Source organism: Melopsittacus undulatus, chromosome Z, assembly GCF_012275295.1.
Source record: "Melopsittacus undulatus isolate bMelUnd1 chromosome Z, bMelUnd1.mat.Z, whole genome shotgun sequence".
Taxonomy (NCBI): domain Eukaryota; kingdom Metazoa; phylum Chordata; class Aves; order Psittaciformes; family Psittaculidae; genus Melopsittacus; species Melopsittacus undulatus.
In genome coordinates, this window is record NC_047557.1 from 35644713 (window position 1) to 35659768 (window position 15056).

The 15056-nt window shown below is 44.5% G+C and overlaps 1 protein-coding gene and 1 non-coding gene across 2 annotated transcripts in view; both read right to left on the reverse strand.

Moving 5' to 3' along the window:
• Positions 1 to 4588: 4588 nt before the first annotated feature.
• HAUS6 (HAUS augmin like complex subunit 6) overlaps positions 4589 to 15056 on the reverse strand; it is a 29105-nt gene continuing 18637 nt past the window's right edge. The window contains exons 7-9 of the mRNA XM_034072786.1: positions 13857 to 13920; positions 8213 to 8348; positions 4589 to 4801 (exon numbers count right to left, since the gene is read on the reverse strand). Coding sequence (XP_033928677.1) covers positions 4749 to 4801; positions 8213 to 8348; positions 13857 to 13920 — 253 coding nt within the window. The 3' untranslated portion in view covers positions 4589 to 4748. The remainder of the gene's footprint in view (positions 4802 to 8212; positions 8349 to 13856; positions 13921 to 15056) is intronic.
• Positions 14011 to 14140, reverse strand: LOC115947461 (small Cajal body-specific RNA 8). Its single transcript, XR_004081390.1, has one exon. It is a non-coding gene; the product is annotated as a small Cajal body-specific RNA 8 (non-coding RNA).

A 15056-nucleotide genomic window follows, 5' to 3' on the forward strand; every position in this document is an offset into this window, starting at 1 on the left:
AATGGGTCTAGCCACTTGCCCCCTCTTGTTCTTTATTGTGTCCACCAACAGAACCAGGTTGCTTCAGACTGTGGCAACCGGGGGCAGCCTCACAAGTGGTTTCTGCCCCCCTGCACTCTAACACCTGCACCCTGCCACGGGGCAGGTCCATCGCTGACTGTAGCACATCAAATCCCAATCGATCTCCTTGTGCGGGTGGGCAGTGCTGCAGCTGTGACCACCCTCTCCCCAGCAGCCAGGGCTGAGCTCGAGCCAAGGGCAGTTTTGCTGCTGCACCAGTTACCCTGCAACATCCACAGCTCTCCTTCTGATGGTTCAACTCTGTCCTCCTCTGCCTGCTGCTCATTTAACCACTATCTGGGCCCTGCATCATTAAACCTCCACACGTGCTTGCTCTGCACCCAGTGATATGAGCACAGAGCTCCTTGCCAGCGCGGCTGGGGCAGGAGTTCACAGCCACCCCGAGCCCCTCACCTTGGCTTCTGCTCCTCACCCCCCTCGGGTCCTCCCGCCAGGGGCCCAGCGTCTGCCGCCCCCCCGGCCCTGCCGCCGGCTGCCTGCCGCGGCGGAATCTCTGTTCCGCAGTCCAGCTCGGGCACCCCCGCCGGAGCGCTTCCGGGATAGGCACGTTCCTGCGCAAGGCCCCGCCTGGTCTTGTTCTGCCCGGCAGCTCAAGGGCAGTTCGAGGCCTCGGAGGGCGCGGCCGACGGTAACTTGTCACGTCAGCGCCGGCCGGCAAGTGCACGGAGGGCGCCGGTCGCTGCCAGAATTCCTCCGAAGGCACCGAACGAGCGTTTTCGGGGTCGGGGAATGCTGCGAGGCGCCTGAGGCCGCGCGGCTGTACCGGCGGCAAGCTGCCACCGGGACTCCCTGCAGCCCACTCCTCCACTGCCTGACTGCAGCAGCCCCCGCTCCCACCGCTCCTTCTGCCTTAGGGAGCAGCTGCCTCCCCGCTCCCCCTGCCATCTGTGTCCCTGCACAACACGCCACTCTGGACCCCAAAGCTTGCTCACTTCTTCATCACCGAACAGTACCTGATTTCCCCTCACCAGAGCGACTTCTCAAACAATCCGTTGCTGTTTGCCCAGCTTATGCCAAAACTGTATTTGCAATTCACTGAGCCCAGCTCCCACCCAGGGGATCGTGCTGACCATGGTTTTGGTTTACCACCTTGCAGATCCTTCCCTCTGCCTTTTGGTCTCAATAAGAGCTTTTGTCCAACTGCCTCACCTCTTCAGAACTGCTTTCCTCAGAATATGCCCAGACATCTCCATCCCAGTCCTCCATGTCTGGGAGTACACTCAGCTTCTGAATTTGAGCAATACAAGGTGTGTGTGTTTGCTTCTGCCAGTAGATTTCAATTCTTTGTTCTAATGAATGCGTTCATTTTATCATTCGTTCTTCTAAACTATATCCACCTACTTCTCCAAATCATCCCTTCTTGGTCTTCCAAAAACAAACAGTCCTGTCCCTGTATCCAGCACATGCCCCCAACAGGCTTCAGACTACCTTGCTGCGTTAAATTCCTAGTACTCCATTAAATACCAACTATTTTAGTGAAAATCTTCTGTAAAACCATTACTAGCTCATTTTTACTGAGGGATTTCAGCAACTGACCTCACATGTGCTCTCTCTATGATCTCCCCAGGGTTGTTCAGTTCTCTTCAGCAGCACTGGTGCGCTAAACCACTTCTTTGCCCAGTGCACGCCTGGGGGAGTAGGGGCACATCTGTGCCTCTGTATTGATCCCTCTGTTCACACCATGCTGACTATGCCAATTTCACTGTCACAGCACCAATATACTCAGGCTAGGTTTTGGGGAGTGAGGAAGAGGAGGACAGGTAGGTTTTGAGAAGAGGTAGAAATAAGGAAAGATACAGACAATAAAATTTCATGTGACACTTTGTCTTTCTATTGTGTAGGATTATGCTATGTACTCATCTGATATTTTAAAAAAATAAGAACAGTTCTGCGTTTAGAAGATGGGCTTTACATAGAATGCTGCTAAGGATGACGTATTAAAGGAACCAGAGCAGCCAACTAAAATGCTTAGAAAAGGTTGTATCTGGTTTGTAGAATGTGAGCTTTACACTCATGCTAATGAATTAACATAGCATGCATTCCTTACATAGAAAAAAAATATATATATATATATAATTTTGATGCAACTAAACCAGTAGTGATCAAAAAAAATATCCCCAAAATCCCTAAACTAAGACAGGTTCATCTTTAGAAAGGAGAAATCTAAGTTAAACATGGCAGAAGTACACTGTATCAAAAGATGTTTTTATGCTGCTCTTTATTGAGCTCTTTGCCCTGTAGTGTAAGGGCCATTTGTGCGTGAAAAGTCTTGCTGATCATCTTCATCCAAATCCAGAATGTTTGGGATATCATCTGACTCTGAAGACAGGTCTGTAATAGTGAAATCTGGAACCTGCATAGGAATGAAATCTCAATCAATTTAAAAGTAAAACTAAATAAATTTGTGTAGTATTCCTCACTGAATTCAGGAGACAAAGATGCTTATTAGCATCTCTAGAAATCAGAATCAAAATACTGAAGAGAGAGTGAAATATGCTCAGCCTTGTAACAAACACATAGCATTCAGACAGACCGTACAGTAGACAAGATGCAGATCAGCTGCTTAGAATACATAGTAAATTATAGTAGAGATGGATCAGAGCTTAATTTAGTGGAGTGTATTTAGTGAAATTGGCCACTAGAAAATGAAGAAAGGAAGTTTTAAAATGTATTTTGCCTTTCTTCTTTCCTTGGGAGCAACAAGCAACACACAAAGGAACTTGTCCTGAAAAGCCTGATAATAGATTGCTGTGTGCTGTTCTGCCTCTCTACCACATCACACCTTTCCTGAGGAAACAAGTATCTGGAACTGCAATCCCACTCTGTCCTCTGATTTAATCGTATGTACAGTATTCTGCACGGTTAAGCAGCACCAGGTTTCAGGAATTGCCAAAGACATTAGTGGATACACGGATGTTACAAACTTCTAAAAATGTTGACTAAGACACTTAGAAGCTTAAGTCCCAACCTTTAAGTCCCTTTAGTAGGACTTAGATTACTTAGGCACTTCTGAAAAATGGGATATAATTAAGCAATTTACTCATATCCAAATGTCTGGGGTTTTTTCTCCAAGTTGATGTGACATACTTGGAGCCAGGCACAGTGTCAGCACGTAACAGCTGCTGCATGCTGACAGTACTTGGGTTTTGCATGCACAAAAAAGCAGCAACTTGAAGAGGCTTCTAGGCGTTTGTGTAACTTAAGCTCAGTGTTGACTAGCTTAATCCATTTCCTTACTGCAAAACACCTTGCTTATGATTATTTTTATGAAAGACAGTATGCAAGACAAATTTATGCTTTGCCTCCTATGAAGACATGTCAGAAGAACAGAAAGCACATCAAAGGATAAAGGGATTACCGTTTCAGCTATGAGGTTGTAGACTGCAATCACTCATTCAGTTTCTTAGAGAGTAACTAGCTACAGGGCACCAGGTACTTAGAAATATTAACCAAATATTAAAGCTGAGCTTTAGAAGAAGTTAAGCAGCATGCAGGTGCTAATGTAAATGCAATGAAACATGCTGATCACTTTGAGAATCTAAGCTTAATCAAAATGAGATCAGTCATTTCCTAAAAAATTAAAAGGCCTTAGGAGCAGGGGAAGCACATCCTTCTACCAGCAAGAATTGTCTTGCATTTTTCTGCTTATGGCAGTTTACCTAGAACTCTAATTACTACACTTAAAGAAATCAGTTTTCCCACTATCGGCACAGGACCCGCTATTTCCTACTGCAGTACAAATGAGGGTATCTTTACAAAACTAAAGCCAAGTAGTCCCTATGCAAACTCATTTCAAAATGTGTCCAAATAAATGGTTTAAATAAGTTATTTTATTCTGTGTTTACACTGACCATGTTCAGTGACAGTGTCTGACCAGATATAATACTCACTATATCCTAGGTTTAAGTTACTTCCATCACTTGAATAGATGCTGTTCCTACTGACAACAGGATAATCTCTCAAATAGAAGTTTGTGTTTTCTTCATCTTCTTAATGCACACATATTTTTAACATAGTAGTAAGATGTTCATAACCATGAAAAAATTTCAAACGGAAGTGTTTCTGTCAGCTTCAGAATAAAACAGTGTTGATGGCACTATGTTTTCGCTCAGTTTTGAACACGCTAGTGTTAGAATAGCACCAGTTTAACTAAAACAATGCACAACCCTTGGTGTTATGGGCTTGCATAGGTAAAGAACCTCCTCTTCCATACCACTTTTCACAGTTGATAGGAAGTTGAAACAAAGCAGTAAGTCAATTCTTGCAACAAAGAATAAGGCCAGATATAACTCTGTGCTATTTCTCTGTAAGATGCAGTCGGATCGCTTATACTGAATAGCATAAAACTTGCAAAATCTTTGCACTCAGTGCAAAACATACTTCAGTGTTTTAGTGCTTTCACATCCAAATGTCGATGGCAATAATAACCTAACTTTAATCAATTTTTTTCTTGGTTAATATATTTTCAGAACTGAGACTTGGTTAATATACTTTAAGAAACCAGAAATTTGAGAGATGGTTTTTATTCTGTGTTCTGAGACTGGAATACAGCCTCTGCTGAAAACAGAAATGCAACTTCTTCATCCAGGTAATGCTTGGAGAAGATGTTACACTCTCAAGTGAACCATAACCATAGTAAATCAATTATGTTTCTCCTTAACAAAATTCTATTTTGATGATGGTTCCTTCACGGCTTGCTTCTCATCCAAATGATCTTTATCTGGAAGAAAAATTGTATTAGTTATCACTCAGAACTTGGTACTGTTCATTAACTGACAGACATGCTGCTCCACATTTGTTTGGCATCTATTGAAAAACCATATATGAAACATTACTTTTAATTTAGATAACTGTTCAAAGCAAAGTAAATCATCTATCAGTACAGCTACAATCTAAACTGAAGCAACACTTTGCACGAAGTACAAATCTCACTACTCCTTCAGACTAGCTAATGATGTTAAATTCCTAGTACTCCATTAAATACCAGCTGTTTTGGTCAAAGCCTTTTGTAGAACCATTACTACCTCATATTTATTACTGTGTTTCAGAAACTGACTCATGTGTAACTAAACACTGCACTACTGCTTAACTTTAAACTGGTTAAACAAAGCTGACATTTCCATTGGAAATGGGGTGGGGGCGCAGGGGTCCCTCTGGAATGGAGTATATTTCGTAATGAAAAGTATATTAATACTATTACAATGAACTCCTGACTGAATGCACAAAAAAAATCAAATGATCTAAAACACATTTCTAAATAACCACATTTGTTCAAAGGCACTACTTCAAACTCATTTTGTGAATTCTCAAAATTGAACTTCAGATTGCTCCACTGCTAATGTATCTTAAGCCTTTTTTTTTTTTAAAACAGCTGCAGATTACCTCAAAGAGTCAGACAAGCACCTTTTCTCCTACTTGCAAGATGGTGATATACGTAAAGGAAGCATGTTTCCTTTGCTTTTATGTCTCATTTTCCATAAGGAATATGCATACAAATAATCTGAACAAACACTTGCACAGCACGGTTTAGCTATTCAGAGCAGGTTATTTATGGTGGTATGCCCAGGAACAGAAAGGACAAAATCTTATTACTAAGGGCTGGCCCAGGCCAGTCAGAACTTTTACGTACTGTAGAGAATGATAAAGTTCCTGTGGTGCACATAAGGAATTTGCTGCGGAAGAGAGTCTGGGTTATAAGGCAAACCCACCCTTGGGACTATTTTTTGCTGAGGGACCTGGATGTACTTGGTGCGTAATGCAGGAAGATAGGGAAGTCTAGTGTGTACGGCAAAGGGATTTAATTTGGGGTGAAAACAGCCAATGAACTCAATTATATGCTGTTGCCTGCTATATAACACTTCTGTATCAGCTAAATGCCCATCTCTGCCACCTTGGGCTTTGAAAAGAAAACATGTGCTGTCATGATCATCAGCACAGAATAAAGTCACGGGAAAAGTCAGCAGCAACAGCGGGAGTCTCCCAGTACTGTCCTGAGATCACCAGTGACTGTACCCGACTTCTATTCCGTCATCACCCCAAAGAAGAATAAACTTTGATGAGACCAGACACATTAGGTCATGTCACCAGCAGCAAGAATCCAACACTAGTCTCTCCTGTCCTGAAAGACAGTTACAACAGATAAAGCCCAACATCATGGACTGAATGAACCCAGCAAACTTTACACGGATGGTCCATGGACTGAGGAATGGTATCTGTCTCCATGTGTGCATGTATATATCTTTCCAAAAGACAAAAGTTAATGGCATGTTGAAAAAACTGCAGGGCCTGAGCATGATGTAAATGACATGGAGGAAGGGGAGGACACTGCCCTGGGTACAGCTGTGTAACAGTTACTTTTCTCCTTCTTAATAACTGGTGCAGTACTGTTGTCCCCAAGTCAGCAGTAGCAGTCATTTTTCTCCTTCTTAGTAGCTGCTGCAGTGCTGTGGTTTTGACTTTCGGCCTGGGAACAGCGCTGATAACACCAATGCTTTTAGTTGGTGCTCAGTAATGTTTAATCTGACCAAGGACTTTCTGAATCTCATGCTCTGCCAGGGAGGAGGGGAAGCCGGGAGGAAGCAAGAGACAGGACACCTGACCCAACCTAGCCAAAGACGTATTCCATACCACAGCACATCATGTCCGGTATATAAACTGGGGGCAGTTACCTGGAAGGGCTAGATCGCTGCTTGGGTCAGGCTGGGTATCAGTCAGCAGGTGGTGAGCGGCTGTATTCTCTTCCCTTGTTATTTCCCTTAGCATAATTATTATTATTATTGGTGGTAGCAGTAGTGGTTTGTCTTATACCTTAGTTACTGGACTGTTCTTATCTCAACCCATGGGAGTTACATTCTTTTGATTCTCCTCCCTCTACCTGCAGGAGCAGGGGGAGGAAAACGGGGGGAGTGAGCGAGCAGCTGCGTGGTTCTGAGTTACCAGCTGGGCTTAAACCATGACACAGTCTTACAGGATAAATGTGTATCCTCTAAGCCTCAAAGAGGGGAATTGTAAGCTTAAATGCTAAGTTGTAAATTAAAACCACTCTGTTAATTGCAAGCTGTAAATTGGGACCCCTCTGTTGAGAGCAAGATGGGGCTGGCTCTTCATACTAATGAGCAAATCAGAATAAACTGACCTAAACTGTGGACATAATTGTTAAATAATTCACAAAAGGCTTTTGCACAAGCACAAGCAAAGAGGTCAATCAGCGGACACAGTGAGGAAGACGGTTGATGACTGCCAGAGACCCCTCAATCACCACCCAGCAAGGAAGCACATGTGTAATTAAAATGAAAATACTGTAATTTTGTAACACAATTAAGTGTACCTTAATGCCATCATTTCATTAGCCCTACTATGTTGTGTTACAGGGTAAGCCTATAAGGGTTGCAGCTTCACTGAAATCATAGAATCATGGAATAGTTAGGGTTGGAAAGGACCTTAAGATCATCTAGTTCCAACCCCTCTGCTGTGGGCAGGGACACCTCACACTAAACCATATCACCCAAGGCTTCATCCAACCTGCCCTTGAACACTGCCAGCGATGGAGCATTCACGACCTCCCTGGGCAACCCATTCCAGCACCTCACCACCCTAACAGTAAAGAATTTCTTCCGTATATCCAATCTAAACCTCTGCTGTTTAAAAGAAGCGTGACCAGCAGGTCAAAGGAGGTGATCCTGCCCCTCTGCTCTGCTCTCGTGAGACCTCACTTGGGAGTATTGTGTGCAGTTCTGGTGTCCTCAACATAAAAAGGACATGGAACTGTTAGAACAAGTCCAGAGGAGGCCCACGAGGATGATCAGGGGTCTGGAGCACCTCCCGTATGAAGACAGGCTGAGAAAGTTGGGGCTGTTCAGCCTGCAGAAGAGAAGGCTGCGTGGAGACCTCATAGCAGCCTTCCAGTATTTGAAGGGGACCTACAGGGATGCTGGTGAGGGACTATTTGTTAGAGACTGTAGCGATAGGACAAGGGGTAACGGGCTGAAACTTAAACAGCAGAGGTTTAGATTGAATGTAAGGAAGAAATTCTATATACTGTTAGGGTTTTGAGTCAATGAACTAATTACATTCAAAGTCAATGAACTCATCACATTCTTCAACAGCGGGCACTATACATTTCCCAACTTACGCAGATTTTCTGGAGTGCGGGGAATTTGCTTTCTTGTTATAAATGGGTCAAAAGACAATGAGAGAGTAAGATCGTCTAATGCCATTCCTTTTCTCTCACCATTCGGAGTCGACCCAGACACCACTGCTTCTGCAACCTGTAGGATGTTAGAAAAGGGAAATCCTCAGAAAGCAAAATCACCACGTCTTTATTTCTGTCAATTACAACTCAAAATAAATCCACTATCTAAATGACCAGAAGAGTTTTGGATCTCCTGACTCTTCTTCTGTCTTTTTTGAATCTTCTGACTCACAATGACCACAAAATTAAGACGGGACTGAAATCAGAACCAAATTCTAAATACCCTCACCGTCTAGGTTAAAGTATGAAAAGTTATATAAATCATACCATGATAGAACTGAAAGTTCTATCCATTTCACCATCACTTGAAAATATGATAACTGCACAAGCTCCATGCTTTCAGGGTGTACATACTTGGGTAGTTGCCCCTAAAAGTTAGTGACGTCGATTACCATCTAGAGAAAAAAGTAACTTTCGACATATGCAGATTACAAAAGGCACGTTATAATTACTAATTGGTTCTCTGAACTTAATGACCACTTATTTAACAACAGAGAGAGGGGAGAAAAAAATAAAAAAATAAAATAAAAAGACCGTTCCTAACTTCTTCTGCCAGTTCATCTCTGGCTTTCTCAAGAGAGCTTTTGACAAGATAACCTTCATTCTCAACTGTTTCTGAGACAGGAGACTCATCCTTTCCATTTCTTAGCATGTCTTGAGACATAGGCTTTTTTTCCACCTTGCAAGTTTCAATATGCAAGTCCTGGAGAAATACACAAGAATTGTCAAATTTTAAAGCGTCAGAATAGCAGAATGAAGAGGAAACTCCTGTGCAAATTCTGAACAGCCATGGCCTCAGTGTTTAGGTGATAAAATATTTCAGTCTTAGATCCTAACTAAACATAAATATTTTTAGAATAGTATTTAAAGTAGGATGCAAGCAGTGGCTAGGATAGGGTTGCACAGAGCACAGATGACACACCTGCAACTACCTGAGCATTCTCCAGGATAAAGGGGAGGACCTTAAAAAGGCTAGGAGGATTGGCCAGGTTAATAAATGGTTAGAACAGTGGTGCCATAGTCAGGGGTTTAGGTATCTAGAACATGGGGCTCAATTTGGGAGGCCAGGTCTACTAGAGGCTGGTGGAGCTGGTCTGACAACAAAGGCGAAGAGCGGTTTTGGTAGGAGGCCAGGCTGGTCAAGAAGGCTTTAAACTAGATATGTTGGGGGAGCGGGGCATCATTCCATCCCAGTCAGCTGTCAGTACCTATAATAAATGCTTGGAGCAATGTAGAGATATTCCAGCTGCTCCAACCAATGAGTAGGCTAAATCTGGAAGTCGGCTCAGATGCCTCTATACAAACGCCTGTAACATGGGGAACAAGAGGAATTAGAGATGTGTGCACATCTACAGGGATATGACATAACAGGCATCACCGAAACATGGTGGGATGGCTCCTGGGACTGGAGTGTTGGAATGGAAGGTTACAGACTCTTTAGAAAAAACAGGCCCAGCAGACAGGGAGGGGGAGTTGCCCTTTCTGTTAGGGATAGACTGGAGAGTATGGAACTCCATCTGGGGACAGGTGATCACATAACAGGGAGTTTGTGCATCAGGGTTAAAGGGAGAACAGCGATGGGAGACATTACTGTGGGGATCTGTTACCGACTGCCTGATCAAGGGGACTCTGCGAAGGAAGCACTCTACAGACAGGAACAGCCTCACGCTCGCAGGCCCTTGTCCTCATGGGGGACTTCAACCACCCTGACATCTGCTGGAGCGACGGTACGGCCTGGCACAAGCAATCCAGGAGGTTTCTTGATTGTGTGGAAGACAACTTCCTTCTGAAAGTAACAGAGGAGCCGACAAGGAGAGGTGCTGTGCTTGATCTCGTGCTCGCAAACAGGGAAGGGCTCGTGGGAAATGAGACACTCCAGGGCAGCGTTGGCTGTAGCGACCATGAGATACTCGAGTTCAAGATCCTCAGGACAGTGAGAAGAGCATGCAGCAAGCTCACTGCCCTGGACTTCAACAGAACAGGCTTTGGCCTCTTCAGGAACCTGCTGTCCTGGTTTGAGCCGTAGCAGTCATTTTTTCTCGTTCTTGTAGCTGGTGCAGTGCTGTGTTTTGACTTCTGAGCTGGGAACAGTTGCGAGCACGTTTTGAGTTACTGCTCGGGTGTTTTTGTTCAAGGCTTTTTCTGAGCTCATGCTCTGCCAGGAAGGAGAGACAGGACACCTGACCCAGGCTAGCCAAAGAGGTATTCCATACCATAGCACGTGATGCCCAGGAGGTAACTGGGAGAGAGCCGGAAGGGCTGGAGCTCTGGGGGGGAATGGAGGAGGTATCAGTCGGTGCTCGGTCGGGCAGTGTGGAGTGAGTTATGGGTCGGTGGCTGGTGAGGTGTTGTATTCTCTTCTCTTGTTGTCTGCTTTATCATTATTATTTGTAGTAGTAGTAGCAGTAGTGATTTGTGTTATACCTTAGCAATTAAACCGTTCTTATCTCAATCCGTGGGGGCCACATTCTTTGGATTCTCCTTCCTAACTCTCCAGGAGTTGGGGGAGCAAGGGGGGGAGTGAGTGAGCAAACTGTGTGGATTTGGTTTTAAAACAACGACACCTGCTTAGTAAGGTTCCATGGGATACAGCCCTAGAGGGCAGGGGGGCCCAAGACTCTTGGATGATATTCAAGAATCACCTGCTACAAGCTCAGGAGTGTTGCGTCCCAACTAAAAGGAAGTGCAGCAGGAGGGCCAGGAGACCTCCTTGGATGGATAAGGAGCTGCTGAGGAAACTTTGAAGGAAAAAAAGAGGCTTATAAAAGGTGGAAGCAAGGACAGGTGGCCTGGGAAGAACACACGGATTATGTCCGGGAAGCTAGGGACCAGGTTAGAAAAGCTAAGACCCAGTTAGAATTAAACTTGGCTAGAGATATCAGAGATACGAGCAAGGGATTCTATAGGTACGCTGCGAATAAAAGACAGACTACGGACAATGTGGGCCCTCTCCAGAAGCTATAAGGAGACCTGGCTACCCTGGATTTGGAGAAGGCTGAGATTCTGAACGACTTCTTTGCCTCGGTCTTCGCTGGCAAATGCTCTGACCACACCACTCAAGTCTTTGAAAGCAGACACAACGACTGTGAGAATGAAGACCCTAGGGCCACTGCAGGAGAGGATCTGCATCAAAAGGAGCGTAACCAGCAGGTCAAAGGAGCAGATCCTGCCCCTTTACGCTGCTCTTATGAGGCCTCACTTGGAGGATTGTGTGCAGTTCTGGTGTCCTCAACATAAAAAGGACATGCAACTGTTGGAACAAGTCCAGAGAAGGGCCACAAGGATGGTCGGGAGGCTGGAGCACGTCCGGTATGAAGACAGGCTGAGAAAGTTGGGGCTGCTTAGCCTGGAGAAGAGAAGGCTGTGTGGAAACCTCCTCTGAGCCTTCCAGTATCTGAAGGGGGCCTACAGGGATGCTGGAGAGGGACTCTTCACTAGGGACTCTAGTGACAGGACAAGGGGTAATGGGTTAAAACTTACACAGGGGAAGTTGCAACCAAGCACCTTGTTGTTTTCATATGCCTTAGCATGCCTTCCAGGAGAATCTGCTCCAAGATTTTGCCAGGCACAGAGGTGAGACTGACTGGCCTGTAATTCCCCGGGTCATCCATTTTCCCCTTCTTGAAAATGGGGGTTATATTTCCCATTTTCCAGTCACTGGGAACTTCATCTGACTGCCATGATTTTTCGTATATCATGGACAGTGGCTTAGCGACTTCATTTGCCAGCTCCTTCAGGATCCACACATGGATTTCATCAGGTCCCATGGACGTGTGCACATTCAGGTTCTTAAGATGGTCTCACAGAATCCCAAGGGTTGGATGGAACCTTGAAAGATCATCTAGTCCAACCCCCCTGCAAGAGCAGGGTAACCTAGAGTACATCACACAGGAACTTGTCCAGGCGGGCCTTGAATATCTCCAACATAGGAGACTCCACAACCCCCCTGGGCAACCTGTTCCAGTGCTCTCTCACTCTTACAGTAAAGAAGTTCTTCCTGATGTTAACGTGGGAACCTCCTATGCTCCAGTTTACACCCACTGTCCCTTGTCCTATCACTGGATATCACTGAAAAAAACCTAGCTCCATCATCCTGACACCCACCCTTTACGTATTTGTAAACACTGATGAAGTCACCCCTCAGTCTCCTCCAAGCTAAAGAGACCCAGCTCCCTCAGCCTCTCCTCATAAGGGAGGTGTTCCACTCCCTTCATCATCTCTGTGGCTCTGCGCTGGACTCTTTCAAGCAATTCCCTGTCCTTCTTGAACTGAGGGGCCCAGAACTGGACACAATATTCCACATGCGGCCTCACCGAGGCAGAGTAGAGGGGGAGGAGAACCTCTCTTGCCCTACTAACCACACCCTTTCTAATGCACCCCAGGATGCCATTTGCCTTCTTGGCCACAAGGGCACATTGCTGGCTCATGGTCATCCTCCTCTCCACCAGGACCCCCAGGTCCCTTTCCCCTTCACTCCTTTCCAGCAGGTCAACCCCCAACCTGTACTGGTACATGGGCTTGTTCTTCCCCACATGCAAGACTCTACACTTGCCCTTGTTGAATTTCATCAGGTTTCTCCCTGCCCAACTCTCCAGCCTGTCCAGGTCTGGCTGAATGGCAACACAGCCTTCTGGTGTGTCAGCCACTCCTCCCAGTTTAGTGTCATCAGCGAACTTGCTGAGGGTACACTCGGTTCCCTCATCCAGGTCGTTGATGAAAATATTAAACAGCACTGGTCCCAGCATTGACCCCTGAGGGTCTCGAACCAGATCCTCTCCTACAGTGGCCCTAGGGTCTTCATTCTCACAGTCCTTATGTCTGCCTTCAACGACTTGGGTGGTGTGGTCAGAGCATTTGCCAGTGAAGACCGAGGCAAAGAAGTTCTTTACTGTAAGGATGGTGAGGCACTGGAATGGGCTGCCCAGGGAAAATGTGAAGGCTCCAGCCCTGGTGGTGTTCAAGGCCAGGTAGGACAGAGCCTTGGGTAACATGTTTTAGTGTGAGGTGTCCCTGCCCATGGCAGGGGGGTTGGAACTAGATGATCCTAAGGTCTTTTCCACCCTAACTATTCTATGATTCTATACTACACTGAACAATTGTGCCATAGGCAACTATACAACCAAGTTGCTTTTAGGCACCTTATAAGCCCTAAGGTCACATACACCTTAAATATCAAATTCTGACCACTGCTCACACCAACAAAACAAGCAAGCAAGCAGAGAATCGGTGACACCCCAAATGTTGTACTTGAAGTCAACTTCCTACTGCCCTGCCCTAAAGCCTGATGAAGTCCCCAACGGCTTTTAGAGTTTTCCAGGACTGACTCAAATGTGTAAAAATACTACAGGAAAAAAAAAACCAAAACACTCCCCCCTCCACAATAAAAAAAAAGAAACAAACCAAACCAAAACCACAAAAAATACAGGCCTCTACCTGAAATATTAACTCCAGGTTTTGTTCAATGTACGAAGCAAATGTCTTAAGTTTAACTTCCCTGACAGGCAGGAAGTGACTGAAGAATTACCTGTTCAGCTAACAATTCTCTGTATTCAGATGCTTTTGCCATCTCCAAAGCCGCTGAAGAGAAACTTTGGGGTGGGAAAAAAAAAAAAAAAGAAAACTTATTTCACAGACAAATAAAGCGAGTGGCATTCAAGTCTTAGTAGAAGGCCATTACATCTTATGTGCCCCGTATCTGTCCGTTACGATTTCCCTCAATTCGTCCCGGTCATCAGAAGGCAATTTTACTATAGGGAGAGCATGTGACAATTAGAGCAGATTTAGCCCTAGCTGTGTATCAGCCTCCCAAAGTTATTAATCAAGTTTTTAGTAATGTTTTTCCCTTGATTAAAAAACAAAAAGCAAACATATTTTGTAATACATTTTATAAGCAAGTCCTCTGTATTCTCCAATACAACTGAAAAACAACTACAAAGTCTTCTGCAGACTTCATGTTCTTTTCCCTGTTTTTCCTAAACACTCTTCCTCTGAATCCCCTGTGGCACCCACAAGTACGTTCTTATGTGAACTTACTGATATTTAACAATCATCTGGCTATCAAAAACTTCAGTCTTATAACTTCTGATGAGTGTAGTGCTAATTTCATAGATGACTAAAATGTAAGATGTAGTCCCCACTTCCTAGCACCTTAAAACATTAATATTTGCTGTTACCTATCTTTAGAATCACAAGCCAGCAAAAAAATTTATGCTGTATGAAGTCACTAAGAGAAATCCAGGCTTTAATTTTTAACTAGCTGGACAACCTTTGGGAGTTTTATCCAACTACATGTACTGATGTCTTAAGAACAGTACAACCTTCCTTTGCCAACTCCATTTGTCCCTTACTAGGCAGCTTTCAAGTATGACATACAGTAGTACTTGAAAGCTGAAAACGTGTTTGGAACATGTGTTATTCAGAAGGTTATGAAACTTTCCTCAGCTCAGTTAACTGCCAACAGACCAAAACATTCTAGAACACCATTGTTCTGTGATCTTTTATTGGAACTGCATTAAGAGAAGCTACAGAACAAAGCAATTTTAGCAGACAGTGATTTGGTGTTCGGGGGGTGGTGTTAACCACAGAAGAAGGGCTCATCTGTGAATGTCTACTCTTTGCCTAGTTCAATGCAGTCTCAGAAACCAAAATCTGTTTTCTCCACCTGTCTCTTAAAGCTTGAAAGAATGCAGTTAAAAAGAGAGATAAAAACCTTGCAACTTTGCCA